Below are 20,399 nucleotides of genomic sequence, written 5' to 3' on the forward strand. Positions count from 1 at the left end.
TTCAGAGGTTTTGGCTCCTGGGGCAAAGCTCACTAGATCTGCGTTGAACTCAGCATGTAAGGGTTTGACAGAGTCTCTCAACCCATAGAGAATACTATGATTTCAAAATTGCATGCATCCTTCCCCCTACAGATTCCCCAGAGTCCAGAGTCTAGTCTTCTTGCCCAGTTGGGACAGCCAGTGACCAGGAGCCTTGAACTGACTCTGATAGAAAAGACCATGTCAGTTTTCGAGTCCTGTCTTGAGCATCCCCCAGAAAAGGTATACAGCAAATGCAAGTGCAAAGGGAGGCACTTGGATTCCTCTGAGAAATCTGTTGCATCAGAACTGATTTGTCTCATTCGGAGAAATCCTGAAACGTCTTAGACAGAAAGGGGGATGGTTTTCCAAGATGCTTTTTCCAGAAGAGTCAGTCTTCCTTGAGGCTTTTAGCTCTGCCCATCTAGCTCTTGAGTAGTTCTTCCTGCTGATGAGACAGTTGATCTTATCCCTAAGCAGGCATGGAGGAATCTGGACACAGCTGACCCTATTCCCAAGAAACCTGGCAAGTTCCTTTTTGCTCATAAAGACTGTCTGCATTGGTGCAAGGGTCTGTCTGTAGATTTTTTGGTGGTGATGGTGGCCACCAAGGAAGAACAAGAGGAGGATAGTTCCTGTGTCCACCACCAAATGGGGAGTTTCATGCACTGGACAGATTTGGAAAGCATGTTTATGCCTCATCTACATTTTGGGGGGAGCTTTGAGCTGTTTGGCACATGCCACACATTTCCAGAGTGATTTGACTATGGATATCTCCAAATCTCTTCCAGGAACTTTGTCTACAAATCAGAGGAAGTCCATTGATTCACAGTTGGCTACTCTCCAGTCTTTATCTAATATTTCTGTGTGCCTTATCTCTAATGCCATGGAGGATTCATCTAGAGCAGCCACTAAAGGCATATCCATCAGGAGACATGCTTGGATGCAACTATGTGATTTTATTTGTACAATTCAAGATGTTCTTCATCAACAACCTTTGTGATGGCTCAACACTTTTGGTCTTAAAAGGTACAATTTCTAGAGATGAAAAAGAAGGTAAATCCATATCTGCAGAAGGGATCAAATCCCCTCTCCCCTGAGAGTACCTTCTCCAGGAATGAAAAGGGAGGTAAGAGAATTTGGCTTTGCAAATACTGAGGGTATTCACCTGACACTTCCAGAGAAAGAACCCCCTGTGCTGTTGAGTGTGGGGGTACTCTTTCAATGAATGTCACCCCAGAGGCAGAGATGGTCTGCAGAATCAAGGCTATAGACGACCATTTTTCTGACATGTCTTCCCAGTGCTCCTGAATGGTTTCCCGACTGTTCTCTTCTGGAGGCAGTTGTGGGTGCTTTTCCCTGCACCCAAAAACCTGGACAGCCATCACTCAAGACAAATGCATGCTGAGGATTATTACCAGAGACTATGTCATTTCATTCCACACTTCCCCTCTAGCCACAAAAAGAATTCCCAATGTTACACCCACAAAAAAGGGAAGCAGCCACTTCAGAAATAAAGAAGCTTCTAAACAATTGAGTTATCCAAAATTATCCTGATGACCAGAGAGATTCCAAAATTTACTCAAAAAAAGAAAAATGTAAATCTAAGTCCACTTGTGGACCTAAGTCACTTGAGCAAATTTGTGAAGCAAACAAAATTCTGGATAGTCACAGTACAGTCTATCCTTTCTTCCTCTTCTGAGAAAGAATGAATGCATGTGCTTGATAGATCTTCATGATGCGTACTACCACATTAAGATGGACAGATGCATGCTACCACATAAAGATGGACAGATGCATACTACCACATAAAGATGGACAGACATATGGCAGTAATAGCAGCTCATCTCTGACTAAAGGGGTTTTGGGTGTTTCCTCATTTGGTGACTGTCTCATAATCACCCCTACAAAGGATCTACTCATGTAGACCAGAAACTCCTTGCTTTTTCTGTATATAGTCTTGGGAATTACAGTGAATCTAATGAAATCCAAGCTTAAACCAGGTCAGTCCTTAGAATTCATCAAGGCACTGTTGGACACAAATCTACAGATAGCAAAACTCTCCCGGACAAAGATCACATCACTTCATCGAAAGGGGTCTAGCTGTTTTATCCCATCAGAAGCCACCAAAAAAGATAATTCTTTGTCTCCTATGTTCTATGGCAGCTTCCATCACACAGTTCCCTCAGGCAAATACTATATGCAGGTTCTTCAGTGGACTCTGGTGGCTCAATGGTCAGTCAGGAAACAGACCATGTCTTTTCAAGTATCTCTAACAAAGATTTGCAGGTTTCACATATAGTAGTGGCTGGAATCTCCTCATGTATCTATAGGATGTCCTTTCATTCTGCCCTCTCCCAAAGCCATGGTAACCATGGATACTTCCCACTTGGGGAGCACTGCCTGGGGAAGACAGTCCCAAGTACATGGTGCCATTCAGAGGCTAGTCTACACATTAATGTATGGGATATGAGAACAGTCCTCCTAGTATTGTAGGCATCTCAGGACTCTGTCCCCTTGGATGTGATATCTATCCAGATGGAGAGCATGGCAGTTGTATGGTGCATCAACAGACAGGGAGGAACTAGATTTTACCTATTATGTCCATAGGCCGTGAGAGTGTGGCAATGGGTGATATTTTCTCACAGCTTTTTAATGGCAACACACATTCTGGAGAAGTCTGTTGTCTAATAGACCAGTTGAGCAGATCTATCCTACTCCCTCTTGAGTGATCCCTCAATCCAGTAGTCACAGAGTGATTTTTAGAAATTGGATCAACCTTGCTGTGATATCTTCCTCTCCCCACAACAGTGCAGCAAGTTCATTGTTCTAATCCCCCAGGAGAAGTCCCCAAGGGATGCTTTCACTCACAACTGCCCCCCCCCCCCCAACTCCTTTATACCTTTCCTTCAATTCCTTTGATGCAAAAGTTCTTACAGAAACCACTGGCAAAGGTCATCAGAGTTATCCTCAAAGCCTCTTACTGGCCCCAACAAGTGTAGTTTCCTTTCCTTTGACCTCATCTACTACACCTTCCTTAGGTGTTGAATGTGGACCCAGATCTTCTCTCTCTCACCAGTTGGGGTCACCTCACCTATAGATTCATTCTCTCAAGTTGACAGCATGGTTTTTCAATTCCAACCAGTCCAGGTTCTCACCCTCAGTGGTACATATTCTTACTTTTCCCAGAAACCTTCAACATGTAAGGTTTACAAAAGCAAATAGAAACTTTTTTTTTTAATCTGGACAATTTTAAACAATCTTTATTCTTTCTTTGGCTCTCTTTCAGCAAGTTTATATTTTCTTGCTCATCTTTTTCAAAATAGAGCAAGCTATCCCACCATCAAGATACAGTTAGCAGACATATCCTCTTATTACATTGGGGGAAATTACATGCTCATACCATCTCTTAGGCTTTTTAAAGCCTTCCTCAGAGGAACTTTCCTATTACGTCCCACACTCACAGATACAGTTCCTCCATGGGATATGACAATTTTGTTGCAAGCATTAACTGTTCCTCATTTTGAGCCTGCTGCTAAAGTTGAAACTTTATTCTTGGTGGCCATTACTTCCACTAGGAGAATTTTTGAGCTTCATGCTTTATCTTATAAATCTCTTTATTTGGTCTTCCATGAAGAAAGAATATGCCTGAAAATCAACCCTTCCTTTCTTCCAAAGGTGGCTTCTGAATCTTCTAACCAATCCATAAATCTTCCAGTGTCTTCCCAAATTTTTTGAACAAGGGTGAATATATGTTTCACTAGCTAGCTGTTCACCAGCAGTTATATTTTTACTTACATCGGTTGAAACCCTTCAGAAAATCTGATCAGTTATTTATTTCCTTCTCTCCCCTGATAATTTGAGAAAAGGAGTATACAAAGTCAATATGTCTACAAAGAAAGAGGTCTGTCTCTGCATACAATTCCAAAACTACATTGTACCAGGTCAGTAGCTTCATCTACAACCTTCTTTTCTAGAGTGCCATTGAATGACACATTAAAAGTTGGACATACAATCCAGATCTTCAGCTTTCTTTGGTTCACCTGTGTTTTGGAATATGTTTCATAGAACCACCCAACTGTTACAGTAGCTGGGGACTCTCTCCCTTATGTTCAGAAACAGACAGAAAATATTACATCAGATCAGAAAGTTATGAACTTAGAAAGATAGATTTGTGTTGTCTGTTTTCATCCTTCTTAACTACCCATCCGCCCATCTTCCTCATCACAAACTCACAACTGGGGTAGTGCCTATGTCCCTTATGGGCAGGGGCAATCTGTAAGATACTCAATGCACAGGCATAAATCCATGTCATCTGCTTGCCCCTAAGGACCATATGTTGGGTAAAATCAGATTATACTAGCTAGGCTTGTAAGGGCCCTTAAGCTGTTGGGTCTGTATTACATGATAGAAACCTTAGGTTATCAAACACCTAAAGGTCGATCACAAATGGTAAGAAACCCTCCTCTCCCCCAACTAAATATATCAACTCTGAGATTGCTCTCAAAATCTGTGTTTGCAATTTTCAAACTTCGACATTTTGAGATTGATCTTTAGATGTTCGATAACCTAAGGGTTCGATCATGTAATAGGGAACCAAGCTGTTAGCCTAGTAATCTTCTATGAACCTATGAACCATGTGGTTTATAGCAAATATCATTTTATTCCTGGAGTGCTGTGGCTGACCTAATTTGTAATGATTGATGAAGGTATACAACAAGATAGCTCAAGCTAGATAGACAGATAGAGATAGATAGATAGAGAGAGATAGATAGATATGATAGGATATATGGATAGATAGATAGATAGATAGATAGATAGATAGATAGATAGATAGATAGATAGATAGATAGATATAGACATGGATAGAGGACAGATAGACAGATAGATAGATAGATAGATAGATAGATAGATATAGATAGATAGATAGATAGAGGATAGATAGATAGATAGATAGATAGATAGAGAGCTATGCCAGCTGCTTACTTGGTATTCTTTTTCCTTCTTCTTCTTGAGGGTAGACTCAATCTGAGATAGTTCATTCTTTAAAATGCATTATGGGTAATGAAGCTCCTGAGCATGGAAGGCAGCAGAAGTTGCCAACAACCTTGTCGAATGAGCCTTTCTGGTAGTAGACAACCATCTAGCCAATGTGACCTTAGCAACAGCACATCCTAGGAAATTGGGAAATCCTCAAAACATAACTGGTCTGATTTACGAGAGGCCTTAGTCCTGTTCAAGTAGAAGCAAATTCCTCTGAATATTCTAAAAGGTATGTAGGCAATGAAGATCTCTTTGTTTGAATGATTGGGGAAGAAAACTGGCAATTCAATGGTTTGATTAATGTCTCCATTTCTTTCTTTTTCCTATGCCCTCTGACATTTCAGAGATCTGTTTTGGATTTAAACCTTGCATGCAAAGATTAGTTCTCAAAGACACTCTATCTCTATGAAAATCATCTATGGACTCTTGATGCATAAGGCTTGAAGCTCAGAGATACATCTGTTAAGTGTAATGATGACCAAAACAAGGTTTTCCATGACAAATATTTGAGGTTGCAAGAGAAGTTGCTGTCTCAAAAGGTGGCATTGTCAGAGCTTCAACCATTGACAGCATCTGCAGTTACCTTCATGGAATAGGTTCTAAAAAAGGATTTGCTCCTTTTCTCCAGGCCACACCATTGAATGCCTTATATTCATTGCTTAATTTGTGTGACATAAGAGAGGAGTCTTGGACACCCTCATGGAAATTAGATATTGCAGCCAAATGAACTCTAATGGTAGAGGCCAATAGACCCGATTGAAATAGTTTGGCCAGATACTCTAGTATTATCGACACCGGTGCTGAGAAGGGATCTACTTGTTTTTCTTTAAGCCAACAGGTAAATCTTTTCCACTTGCTTAGATAAGTAATTCTAGTGGAAGACTTATGAGATGCAATAAGAATGTCCCGTACTGGTAAAGAAAGATCATTCTGCTTAGCATTCAAGGGAATTGGAGGAGCCAAGCTGTGAGCTTCAGGCTGTCCAAGCTGGGATGAATCAGGTTCTGTGGATGTGAGATCAACCCCTGGGTTGGATGGAGAATCCATGGTTGATCTAGCAGGTGAGGCCAAAGGAAGGGGAATCAAATCTGACGAGGCCAATATGGTGCTATGAGGATCACCTTACTCTTCAACTGACGGGCTTTCTTCAGAAACTGGGGAATGAGGGGGAGAGGTAGGAATGCATAAAGAAGACCCGAGGGACAATTGTGGACTGGAGCATCCCTGGGTGACTGTCCCGGAGTGGGAATCAGGGCGAAGTAGTTGCTGCAGTTGTAGTTGGTCGAGGATGCAAAGAGGTTGCAGCAAAGACGGCCCCAGCGGAGGAAGATCTCTGCCGCTATCAAGGGATTCAGGGACCATTCATGAGGTTGTAGAATGCACCTGCTGAGTCTGTCTGCTAGCACGTTGGAACTCCTGGGAATGTGCGTTGCTAGAGGAAAACGGTTGGTAGCCAGTGCCCATTGCCATATCCTCATGGCCTTTCAACAAAGAGGGTAAGATTTGGTTCCACCCTGTTTGTTGATGTCCAAGACCATGGCCATGTTGTCTGATTGTATCACAATTGTCCCAGATGGCAGCAGGGGATGGAATGCTTGCAACACCAGAAGCACTGCCCTCAGTTCTAGAACATTTATATGCAGTTGGGCCTCCAATTTGGACCAAGTGCCTTGGACTGTCTGTCCCTGACATACCCCCCCCACCCAATCAGGGAGGCATCGGTGGTCACTGTAGCCTTGGGCTGCTAAGAGGAGAAGGGACGAGACCATTATGATGGGTTGTGGGTCATCCACCAATTTAAATCCTGTTTGCATCTGTGAATTACTTGAATCTTGGCTGAAAGAGGATATTGGAAAGGATACCATTGAGTGAGCAGTAGCCATTGTAGATGCCTCATGTGAAACCTGGCCAGGGGGACAATGTGTTGGAGGCTGCCATGGAACCCAACATCTGTAGGACAGAGTGAGCTGTGGATTTTTCCCTTGAAAGGATTGGGATCAGTTGTTGCTTTATCCTTAGAATTCTGTGCTCTGGAATGGATGCTCTGCAATTCTTTGTATCCAAGATGACCCCTATGAATTCTGTGGACTGAGATGGGGTGAGATTGGATTTTTGCCAGTTTATGGTTATGCCTAGCCTTTGTGCAGTGAGGAGAGAGCATGCCAAGGCTTCTTCCAATAGATGTCTGGTGGGGGCGGAGATGAGTCAGTCATCTAGGCATGGAAACACCTGGAATCCTTGTAGTCGCAAGTGATCTGTGATGACTGCCATGCACTTTGTGAGCACTCTGGGGGCTGAAGAGAGTCTGAAGGGCAGTACTCTGAACTGGTAGTGACTGGCTCCTGCATGGAAGCGCAGAAATCTTCTTGATGGCCTGTCCACTTTTATGTGGTAGTATGCATCTTGAAGATCTATCGAGCGCATCCAATCGTCTTTTTCCGAAAGCGGGAGGATAGACTGTATTGTGACCATCTGAAATTTTTGTACTCTTACAAACTTGTTCAATACACTGATTTTCAAAATTGGTCTCCAGTCCCTGGTTTTCTTTGGCACCAAAAGTGGTCTTGAGTAGAATCCGGATCCTATCTGGTCTGGAGGGACTATTTGGATGACTCTTTTTCTTAGCAGCTTTGCTATCTCTAGTGCTGCTTCTTCCCTTTGACTGGGTGAAACGTCGGGTAGGTTTTTTGAAGGGACAGGACAAAGATCGAAAGGGATATGATAACCTCTGGTTATAATCTTTTGTACCCAAGAATCGATGGTGATGGTTAGCCAGACAGAAGGGTACAAGGAGAAATGACCCCCAACCACCTCCAGAGGAAAGGAATTGGGCCACTCTTCAGGAGCGCTGGTACGATTGGCCAGGAAAAGAGTCCCTGAAACCCTGGTTACATGGACCCCCTCTGCCCCAAAAGGGGCTTCTTCCCTGTGAGTTTCCCCCTCTGCCTCTAGGGGAGAACTCGGCCTGTGTGTCATGGAAAGGTCCCTGAGACTTTTTGAACCATATCTTCCCACTCTTTTGGTTTTGGGAGAAAGCACATTGAGGGGAAGAATAATGGACACCTACAGCAGAAAGGGTCTTACTGTCCTGTTCACATCTGGCGAGTGTGCATTTAACTTTGGGTCCAAACAACGAAGAGGCTTCAATGGGAGCATTAATTAAGAAAGGAAGCCTTAAAGGGTTCTGCGAAATTGCACAAGCGCATCCAGGCTTGTCGTCTCAAGACCACAGCTGAACCCACCACTCTAGCTGCTCCTGATGCATGAGATATCAGTTGCATGGAGGAGTTAGATATCGACTCAATGGTGGCCAGCTGAGAGGACACTTTGTCACGGACCTCATCAGACACTGCACCAGCCAAGGTTTCAGAGAGCTCGGAAATTAGATCCCTTTGAAGCCTGGTAAAGTTTGCCATATAATTCAGGGACCTGATAGCAAAGGTCACTGATGCAAAGGTGCGCTTCCCTATCCTGTCCAGGGCCCGGGACTCTTTGTTGGGCGGATGGACAGTCTGGCTTTCTTCTTCTGCCAGATCCTTTTTGGTTGCAGCCGCCACCACCAGACCATCCACAGGAAGACCTTTGGACCAATGGGGATCTGTAGCAGGAGGGTACAAAATCTTATCTGGTCTCCGGGGAATAGCCTCGACAGTGTCAGGAGACTTCCACCCATGCTGCATGATGAGCCAGACCAGTTCATCAGCAGGTGGAGTAACCCAGGAGGTAGGGGGCTGGGTGCAAAAAGCCTGCAGGAACACAGACTCCTCAGGGGTTGAATTAGAGGGCTGCCAGTCACCTCTCTGTTTAAGGATTTTGAGGATGTCACCAAAGGATACCTCAGAGGGTGACCAAGGGGATCCTTCCCCATCATCAAAGTCTGTGTCTTCAGTGAGGGACTCCTCTGTGGAGTCCATGTGCTTCCTCTTGCACAAACTTTTCTGGTGAACTTCCTCAGAGGGGGAAGCTGGGGAAGACAATGGAAAGGGGGTTTCCTGTGGGAATACATCCTGAGGCCCTTGTGCCCAGTGTCCGCTAGGTGCGACTTGTGAACATAGCGGTCCAGAGGAGGGTGGGGAGATAGACAGCACAGTATCACCAGCAGATGCCAGAGCCTTCTCCAGCAGTTGGAAGGCTGGTCCACCTGAAGAGGGGTGAGTTTCCAGGACAGGGGTCACCTCTCCCCTAAGTGGCTCAGCCTGCCAACCCGGAGTCCCTGGATGGCTGTGAAACATCAAATTACGCATGTCACAACTATCATCCTGGGTCGTAGCAAAACTCTCCTGCCATGAAGGCAACTGCGATTCCTTAGTGAGGTCCATAAAGGGAACCGTAAAGGGGGAAGACTGTGCTATATCAAGGGGCTTCAAAGGCAATGAATGAGGAGAATAATAAGGGGTCTTTGGCGATGGGAGATCACCTCCCAAGGAAGGATAGGTCCTGGGTGATGGGATACCTCTGGCCAGAAGCACTTGATCCACAAGACGCAACATGTCGTGTTCTGAAAGGCTTCTAGTGGACCTCACAGACACAGCTGAGGGAGAAACAGGTCTGTCCACAGAAGAGAGAAGCTTGATGCCCACCTCACTAGTCCGCACTGAGAAAAACCATGTTGAGAGAGACTGGACTATGGGTGTCTGCACCAAGAAAATCATTGGTGCCGAGGTCATGGTCTGCACTGACAAAAAGATTGGTGCTGAAGTGGTTGCCGGTACTGAAGCTGGAACCGACAAAACTGGTGTCAATAACTGAGGCATCGGTTCCGGGTAAGATGTCAGAGCTGATGTGGTCAAGGTCTGCACCGACTGAACAGTCAGTGCCGATGTAGTAGTAGTAGTCTGAACTGAGGAGCCCCTCGGTATCGATACAGTAAAGGGTACAGTAGACAGAACCAAAATCACTGATGGCACCGAAGGCCTTGGTGCCAAAGGTCTAGGCACCGAAAGCACTGGGGCCAACAGAGTGAGCTCCAAAGCAGAAATCTTAGCCTTCTTAGGTCTTGGTTGATGGGAGTCCCCAGCCGGGGACGAAGGCAGAGACTTGGCTTTTGTAGGATCATCCAATTTTTTCTTAGGAGGGGTTGAAGCCTCCGATCCAGAAATAGCCTCTGAAAAGGGAGATTTAAGAAGTCCCTTCAGTAACAATTTATTTTTCCTCTCAATCAAAGTTCTGTTGGAAAAGTTCTTACAAATACCACAGGGCGGTTCAACAGATAAGTGAGACACACCCAAGCAATAGACACACAGAGAGTGTGCATCTGATGTAGGTAATTTGTGTCCACAATCTGAACACCTTTTAAATCCTGGACTATCTTTTTTATCTGCCATGATAGAAAAGGAGAAAGGGTACCAGTAATGGTACAAAAGAATACCCAAAGGTAAAGAAGAAAGGAAGGGCTTACCAATGATGGTAAGGGGGAAAATACCTTGCGGTAAAAAGTGCAAAGTAAAGAGAAGGAAACTCAAGGAAATATAGTCGCTAAATGCAATAAGGTAAGAGACAACAAATTAGAAACTTTTCTGACAGAAAAAGTTATATTAGACTAGTCTGACAACAAATATCTATACTTAGCTCAAGAGAAGTAGCTTTACACGACCGAATGGCGATGCGGCAAACAAAATCTAAGGTAACAGGGATAGGAGAATTCTGGGTAAGAGTTTAGCTCGAGAGTTTGTAGCTGACACGAGCTTGGAAGATGGCCGGCTCGGTTCTGAGGTTGGAACCGATACCCATGCGTAAGGAATGAACGAGAATTAACAATATCAGATTATATGTTTCACTAGCTAGACGTTCACCAACAGTTATGTTTTTACTTACATCGGTTGAAACCCTTCAGAAAATCTGATCAGTTATTTATTTCCTTCTCCCCCCTGATAAGTTGAGAAAAGGAGCATACAAAGTCAATCTCTAATGTTGGCTGTCTGAGTACATGTTTTATGTCTACAAAGAAAGAGGTCTGTCGCTGCATACAATTCCAAAACTACAATGTACCAGGTCTAATCTTCATCTACAACCTTCTTTTCTAGAGTGCCATTGAATGACATAGGTTCTGCAGCTTCCAGGTCCAAGTTACATACTTTTATTTCACATTAAATGTTGGACATACAATCCAGATCTTGAGCTTCCTTTGGTTCATCTGTGTTCTGGAATATGTTTCCATAGCACCACCCAACTGTTACAGTAGCTGGGGACTCTGTCCCATATGCTGAGAAACAGACAGAAAATATTACATCAGATCAGAAAGTTATGAACTTATAAAGATAGATCTGTGTTGTCTGTTTTCATCCTTCTTAACTACCCATCCACCCATCTTCCTCATCACAAGTTCACACCTGGGGTAGTTCCTATGTCCCTTATGGGCAGGGGCAATCTGTAAGTTACTCAATGCACAGGCATAAATCCATGCCATCTGCTTGCCCCTAAGGACCATATGTTGTGTAAAATCAGATTATATTAGCTAGGCTTGTAAGGGCCCTTTAGCTGTTGGGTCTGTATTGCATGATAGAAACCTTAGGTTATCAAACACCTAAAGGTCGATCACAAATTATCGAACCCTTAAGACTGAAAATGGTCGTTTCCACACAGGGAAACAATGCTGTTGGCCAAATAAAAAAAAAAAGTTATAAACAGAAATAAAGTGGGAGGCTTTGACCCTCACCTCCCCCAACTAAATATACCAACTCCGAGATTGCTCTACAGTGGAGAAAGAACAAAATCTGTGTAATGGCCAAATGACTCGTTTCCCTGTGTGGAAATGGCCGTTTGCAATTTTCAGATTTCGACATTTTGAGATTGACCTTTAGATGTTCGTAAACCTTAGGGTTCGATCATGTAATAGGGAACTAAGCTGTTAGCCTAGTAATCTTCTATGAAGCTATGAACCATGTGGTTTATAGCAAATATCAGTTTTATTCCTGGAGTGCTGTGGCTGACCTAGCCTTGAATCCTGGAAATTGTCTACCAACAAGATAGCTAGCTAGATAGACAGATTGATAGATAGGTAAACAGATAGATAGATAGACAGATAGATAGATAGATAGATAGATAGATAGATAGATAGATAGATAGATAGATAGATAGATAGAGAGCTATGCCAGCTGTTTACTTGGTATTGTTTTCTTTCCTTCTTCTTGATGGTAGACTCAATCTGAGATAGTTCATCCCTTAAAATGCATTATGGGTAATGGGGGGGGGGTCCTGAGCACTGGATCCAAAGCTTGGAAGTGGCCAAAGATGGCTTCAACTCAGATCCAATAACCCATGCATTGAGAAAAAATATAAACAGACAACACATATATATCATTATGGTAGGTACATAACTTTTGTTTAAAGGGGCCTGAACAGCTCATGCTAGGAAATTGGGAAATCCTCAAATTACATAACCATCTGTTTTTTTCTGATTTAGCCATTTTCAAAGTATAAATTGCTTCTGATATATTCCAAAAGCTTTGATGTAGTCAATGAAGATCTGACTTCCTTAAATACAAATGGATATCTTGTCCTGTTAATCAAACAGGACAAAATTAAAACTATAAATGCTAATGTCTCCATTTTCTTTCTTTTCCTATGCCTCTGAACATTCCAGCTTCATCTGTTTGTGGATTTATCCAACCTTTGCATGCAAATCTCAGATCTGGTGCAACCAAACATTTCTTCTGATTACTTCCTGTTAAGGGGTCATCTAAAAGCCTGTAATCTCTTTATAGCATTCAGCTTTATTGTACTTAAGCAGTTAAGCAACATCTGTTAAGCTGTGTGAGGTAGCACACTGCAAAAGACAATAGTTTTCTGTGGCCCTGGTTGTCACAGTCCACAAATAATCTACATAAGCAGTTGAGAAATGTGAATGCTGGAGAAGTTGCTGTCTTTGCAACAGGGTTTTCCCATTCACAGAGTTTCATCCATTTCCAGCATCTGCAGTTACCTTCATGGACATACTTAAGCAAAAAAAAGGATTCGCTCCTTTTCTCCAGGTCACACCATTGAATGCCTTATATTCATTCCTTAACTAAGATCTCTTGGGAGAGATAGCAAGGAAACATGGATACGGATAAGTATAATACAATTTCACTTGTCCATATAGAATATTATTTGTGAGCTAGATAATGGATGTCTTAATACGTCTTGTACTAATGTGTACTCTGAGTTAGTATATTACACCAGAAAGCGATAGGAAAGAGTTTTTTATGGCCAGAATGTATCTTTTTTTCAGTTTGTCACAAGTCACGTAATGTAAGAATGGAATATGTTGTAATAAGCTTCTCAGTCTGTTCCCATTTCTTCTTGTAGGAGGAAGTATCAAACTCCACACCAGATCGTCTATTTAAAATAGTTTTTGTTGGAAACTCCAGTGTTGGAAAAACGTGCTTCCTACGACGATTTTCTGATGATTGTTATTATCCTGATACAGCTGCCACAGTAGGTAGGTATGCAGTCATACTGCCATAATATATGCACCTGAACATGAGATGTAACAAGAGACAACATGCCGCCATCTTTGCTTTCTCAGTCTTCAAACATGTTTTCAGTTGTTGCCATTCTCTGAAGGCCACTTCTGGTTCAGTTTTTCTGGTAGTAATATGTAGACTTTCTGGGTTGAAGTTGATTAGCTGTGAGTTAGATTAGCATTATGTAGTCCTTATAGACCCCCTAATGAATTGCTAGTGCTTTGTGATTGTTCCTCATAAGTGTTGTGAAAAATATCACTAAAATGCATTTTTGTATGAAGCCAACCCCCATACCACTAGTGTGTGTGTGGGGGTGGGGGGGTGCACCCCACACCCACACCCACTGCTTCTTACACACATCAAGAATGAGATTCTGTATCTTATGGAAAAGTGGAATCTTCTTGGATAAAGTCTTGATATCTAAATGCAATTTGCAATATTCAAACTTAGGTGACTGCACATGAATGCCAGTCACTAGTTTTTTTAACAGAAGTCAATCCCAGTCACCTGAGCCACACCATTGAGGTAGGTGTTAATGTTATGGCTTTACACATAGAAAAAATGCACGAAGAAAAAGTCTCCAAAAGTCAGATACATAGATAAATAGTTATTACTATACATCTGTGTAATGTTGCTGCATTTCAAAACTCTAACAGAGCATTTCAGGTCTTTAATGATCAGTTAGCTGGAGTCTATGCTTCTTTACATTTGAGAGGAATTACAAGTAATTTTACTATGTTAATTTGGGTAACAGCTTATGTGAAAAGTTTTTTCAGGTCATTAGTCAGAAATCCTATTTGTCTGGGTCTAACTAGACATGAGTATGCATTATGTTGTGTTAAAAACGAAAACAAATGAAGGAATGATTCCTCTGCTTAACTGATCATATGTTAATCTCTTTGTATTTTTAGCACATAATATCTATTATTTTTATTTTTTTTATTTATAGACAGAGTTGATTAATGTAACAATGTGTATTCAGACACAGATCCACAGGCAAATATTTGCACTGTCTAAAATAAAGGCTATGACCACTGTTAGGCCCTGTAATAAGTTTTTTCTATCTTATTGAGGACTAAAGTAGTTGGGGGATACATAAAAATCCAGAAACTAAGGTCTGTTAGCACATAAATTTCTTTCCTAAGGCCATATTACACTGCGGTCTATACTTTTGACCAATAGCTAAGCACAGTGCACATGTAAAAAGTTGGCATTTCATTCCCAAGATTTCATGTCCAATGGCGTCACCTTTCCAACTGAGTTTGTAGTAATTTGACATAAATGTAACTTTTTAAAATGAGTAAAGTACAGAGCATGTGCAAAAGTCTCATGGGAAAATATAGTCAGTGATGAATTTCAAATATGGTCCTCTAACTCATAACCAGGAGGTTGGACCATTTCATCCTATCTTTCTCAAATATAAAATCACCATAGTCATTGATGCTTTGATATATGACTACCAGGGTATGGGTTATTATCTGGTGTGCTCAGGTGGTCATTATCCAGCTTGTTGGGTGGCCCTCCCCAAGGCGAACAGACTTACCAAGACAACATAACTGCAAATATTGCCACCATGGTAGAGAGATGCTGTGGTATTGTTCCCTGCACTGAGACAATGTTATAGGAGAGTTTGTTGCAGATTTTACAAAATCCTCTAAATAAATTATATTTCCTTGGAGCCTGTCTTACTATAATATCATTTGGTTACCTAATTTAACCACCGATTTCCTCCAAGTATGATCCATTTATTTAACCACCATAACTAACCCTTTCTTAACCAGGTTGACCGTCAAGATAGACTCATGTTGCCACAGGTCCCAAACCTTCCTCCTTCATCTTGGGGGTGGGGTTTAAACTGCTCAAACAGTAGACATATTTCCATTATTATCCAAAGGGGGGGGGGTGAGGTTTCATCCAGGCTGCAGTAAAATGTGTGAGGTCTGAGGCTATGACATATCTCTGTAGGTCTGGCATACCCTGCCCACCTCATATTTCCTATGAGCCATCAGACATTTCTTTGCCAGTCTGGGGTGAGAATTGTCCTGTACATTAGAAAGTATCACTTTTTGTAGCTTTTGTGTTAGAGGGTGATTGGCAAGCCCTGGAACTGAAATAGGAATTTCTATACAATAAATATTTTGATGGCCAATGAAGTAACTCTTTTCTTGCATTCCACTAACAGAATATTCAGTTTAATGGTGCTAATATCAGTAAACTGATTAGTTAAGTTTATGCCTAAGTATTTATGGGTTTTAGCCCATTAAAGCCCACACTGAATCACACTCTTCTGGATTGTTAGACCCCTGCTTTTCAAAGGAAATAGCAGTGATTTGCCCCAATTAACCTTAATCCCTGATATTGTTTCAAACAAGTTAAAGACTTCCAACACCTCCGGGAGATATCTCTGTGGGTCTGTTATCCATATAGGACAGTCATCTGCAAATGACAAATCTACATGTATGTGCACCCCATGAATTATGATATCCCAGTTCTGACAGTTGTGTTTCATACAGTAGTTCAGCATTTCTATAGCTAAGTCAAATAGGAATGGTGAGAAGGGACACCGTTGCCTGGTACATCTATATAATTCAAATATTGGAGAACTGGTATTATTTAATATTACATTGGCCATGGGATTGCCATAAAATAACTGGCACCAGGTTATACATTCTTCAAGGAAGTCCATATTTTGAATGACATGCGATAAAAAATCCCAGTGTAGGAGTCAAAGGCCTTGTTAAAATCTATTAACAGAGCTACTATAAGGCTCTGGGACTGGTGGTTAATTTGTTGAAGATTGTAGAACAGCCTAAATAAAGCTGGTATACCATGTCAGTCTTTCAATAATCCTAGTTATGTGTCTTGTATTACAAGGGGTATAACTTTTTCCAGATGAGTGGCTGATAAAATTGCTAAAATTTTAGCTTCTTCTGTTAACTGTGCTTTTGACATGTGATTCTGTGGTTCCAATAACCTTTGCCTTCCTTAGGAAACATCACAGTGTTTGCTATTCTTGTCTGGGAGGGAAAAGTGCCGTGATTTTTCTTTCTTTCTTTATTTATAGGGTGCTAGTAATGTAGGGGCTATAAACGTTTGAAATAACTTATAAATCTCATGAGGATTACCATCTGATGCTTTCCCTGAACTCACTCCACAGATCACTTATTTAATTTTCTCCAGTGTCAGGTCCTGACTCAGCATTTGTTTATCTTGGTCTTTTAGTTGAGGCCAGTTAATGGCTTGAGTAAAGTCTAACCATTTTTGCTCATTTTGGGTCAGGAAAACTCCTGGATTAATATAGATTTGGTTAACATGATTAAATAGCCAGGTCAATTTCCTGGGGAGAGTACATTTTCTGTCCCATTTAATTTTTCAGCCATCATAATAGTATGGACTTGTTTACTTTCTCTCATCCTCTGGGCTAGTAACTTGGGACTTTGGATTTGTTTTGCGCAATATAGCAATCTTAGTTTATCCCATCTCTGTTGTTGTATTAAGAAATACAGAGCCCTAGCTTTTTTTTAACATTGTTTGCGGTCTTCAAAAGCAGTGAATTCCTGCAACCAGTGTTTACATGCTGCTGTGTTACTGTCACTACATCATTATCTTCCCATACAGTCCCTTGTTTTATTGATTATTGACCTGTTAATGTCACTACATTATTAATTTCCCATACAGTCCCTTGTTTTATTGATTATTGACCTGTTAGTGTCACTACATAATTAGCTTACCATACAGTCCTTATTTGACCTGTTAGTGTCACTACATAATTAGCTTACCATACAGTCCCTTGTTTTATTGATTACTAATGTGTTAGTGTCACTACATTATTAGCATCCCATGCAGTCCCTTGTTTTATTGATTATTGACCTGTTAGTGTCACTACGTTATTAGCTTCCCATGCAGTCCCTTGTTTTATTGATTATTGACCTGTTAGTGTCACTACATTATTAGCTTCCCATACAGACCCTTGTTTTATTGATTATTGACCTGTTAGTGCCACTACATTATTAGCTTCCCATACAGTCCCTTGTTTTACTGCTTATTGACCTGTTAGTGTCATTACATCATTAGCATTCCATACAGTCCTTATTTTATTGCATATTGACCTCTTGAATCACTCTACTGCAATCTTTTATTAAACATTTCCCATACCTTACGTATTGACCTCTTTCCCGATTCTTTCTATTCCCAATATTGATTCACACACTGTGAAATCTGTTGTAATGATTTGGGATTTTTGAAGCAAAGCACATTTTCTTTCAACTGCTTTTCACCAGCTACCCAGAATAAATTGGGACAGCCCAGTATCACGCTGTTGTGGTTTGAGAAAACATCTGCACTGTTCTATTTGTATACTAATGAGCTGCTAATTAAAAAGTAATCTATTGACAGCCCCTGTTTGAAGGGGGAAATAAGTGAATTCTGTTGACTCTTGGTGTAGTACCATCACATGTCAACCACACAAAATTCTGTTAGCCATGACTATATTATTCTGTTATGTTTAGTTAGCCTCAATTTCCCTTTGGACATTTTATCCATGAAATCTGACACGGCACTGAAGTCCCCTGCCAGTAAGAATGAAATAGAGTAGTCATACATGCCTTTCTTAGCTGTCTCACACTTGAAAGATTTGGTGATATCTTCCTGATTTGGCCTATAGAAGTTTCCTAAAATCAACACATCTCAGTTAATTATGATTTTATCAAGACCCATCTACTTCTTTGATCCAGCGCTGTATTCAGAACTTGCTATCCCAAAGTATGGTGGATTACAATGGCCAACCCTCTGTTAGTCTTAAGAGTAACATGATGCTCCATTCCAATTTTTAAAATCTTTCAATAGTATATTTTTTTCTGAAGTTCCATTTCTTGCAAAAAAAGCTGTATGTATATGTTTATGATGTCATTTTTAGATCACCCCTGCTGCTTTATACCCTATGTCTAGCCATCTTATATTACAGGATATAAGGCCTGCTGGCGGTGTTTGGCTAATTGGCATTGCAAGACGTGCAAGTCAGAGAGATTTGTTAGCTCATGTGATCACTGTAGATCTGGGAGGGATTAGCACTATAGTACTTCAATCACCCTCAGGTCCATTACAGAACAATGGCTTGTGTAACTAGGAGAAAAAGAATCTGTTAAAAAGCTTTCCTATCACCCTTAGGTCATCCATGAGCATCATACAACTTAATCATCCTACCCGATAATAACTGTATACAAAACTGTATTGAACAATTCAACAATTCATAGAAGTAGCTATTCTTATGGGTCTAGGACTATTCTCTGAAAGCACATTTCACTGAAAGTCAAATGACTGTGCACAAATCACTGAAAGCTCAATTCACTGAAAACACAATTCACTGAAACACATTTCACTGAAAGTTATATATGGCCTTTTCCCCACTGTAGTGCAACCCTGGAGTTAGTCTACATAGTAAGGGGGGTGTGGGAGGCGTAGCCCTCCACATAGTTTGGATATATATTGTGTTCAGAAAAGAGTAATTTATTGGAATTGCAAGCATCCATGTATATAGTTAAAAATATTTAAAATAGGTGGGCTATGCCCCCACACCCCCTTTACTATATATACTAACTCCAGGGTCGCACTACAGTGGAGAAAAGGCTATATGTAACTTTCAGTGAAATGTGTTTCAGTGAATTGTGTTTTCAGTGAATTGAGCTTTCAGTGAATTGTGCACAGTCAAATGTGTTTCAGTGAAATGTGCTTTCAGTGAATAGTCCTAGACCCATTCTTATATGGTACCTACCACCATCAAGATATGGGAGGTCAGCGTATGAATACCTTCTTTAGATGAGCTTACTAATTCCATACCTCCTTCCAACCGTGACCCTTCCTCATTATATGTGAGTTTTGAGGAGTTTTTAGAGGTATGCTACAAATGTTGAAAAAGCTATAAAAAACTATTTTATTGTACTGTTTTGCAGGGAATATTGATTTGTGTTATAACTTGTATAGCAGTTTTCAGAGAATACAAGTCTGCAGACAATCATGTACTATACTCATCGACTTATATTTGACAAACCTTCACAAGAGAAATTCCTCCTGTCATCAAGTTCAATCTCTGTCTACTTCGAGAATGTTGTTAGTCCTCTTAAAACCCTCTTTTGCAAGTAGTCTAAAAGTCAATGTGAAGGATTCTTTTGAGAGAAATAAGAAATCTCTAGCAGAATGTTCAGAGAGGCTGGCATAGCCATAATCTACGCATGGATACAGCCTTCTTCTTGCACGTGCCCCGACCAACCCCCCCCCCCCTCCTTAGCACTAAATATATCTGGAGATAATGAAATTGAATAAAGTGTAAAGTTTCTTGCAAGACACAGATTGCTGGTGATTCATTCTCTATTATAAAAATCCGTTGGCTTGCCACTTTCAAGTGTTCTCATTTTTTAATCCATGCTTCCAAAAACTGAGATTCCTCAGCAAAATAAAATCACATCCTTTTGATCTGATAACATAAGGTCCTTAAAGAATGTTGATGCTGAAGCTTGCCTCTGATTTTAATGCCCATTATAAACAGACTTTCCTCCTGTCTTCCCCATTACTCAGTAATGTTAATCCAAGGAAATGATTCTAGTTTTGAACTTTCAAATGGACACATAGAAAAGGATGAACTGTCACCTACACGTTATTTTATTTCACTTGTAGTGCATTTTATATGTTATGCAACCATACTATAAAAGGTCTACAAGGACTTTCAAAGGAGAGACAGATATTTTATAAACAGAGATCTGTCTGAAGAATTTAATTTCATTTTTTTGCATCAGTCAATGCATGGCAGTTTCAATATTTAAAAATAAACTTTATTTGTACATTTAGACTTTTACACTAGAGTACAACGTTCTGGAAAAATCTGGGAAAATATAATGTTTA

General features: G+C 41.0%; 1 protein-coding gene across 3 annotated transcripts in view; it reads left to right on the top strand.

Annotated features, from left to right (window-relative positions):
- Positions 1–20,399, top strand: part of CRACR2A (calcium release activated channel regulator 2A) — a 1,193,169-nt gene that overhangs the window by 950,388 nt on the left and 222,382 nt on the right. For all 3 annotated transcript variants that reach the window (XM_044087573.1, XM_044087571.1, XM_044087572.1), the window contains exon 14: positions 13,348–13,480. In XM_044087573.1, the coding sequence (XP_043943508.1) occupies positions 13,348–13,480 (133 nt within the window). The remainder of the gene's footprint in view (positions 1–13,347; positions 13,481–20,399) is intronic.

This window comes from Protopterus annectens, chromosome 11.part0 (assembly GCF_019279795.1).
Source record: "Protopterus annectens isolate FY-2018-M chromosome 11.part0, PAN1.0, whole genome shotgun sequence".
NCBI classification, from domain to species: domain Eukaryota; kingdom Metazoa; phylum Chordata; order Ceratodontiformes; family Protopteridae; genus Protopterus; species Protopterus annectens.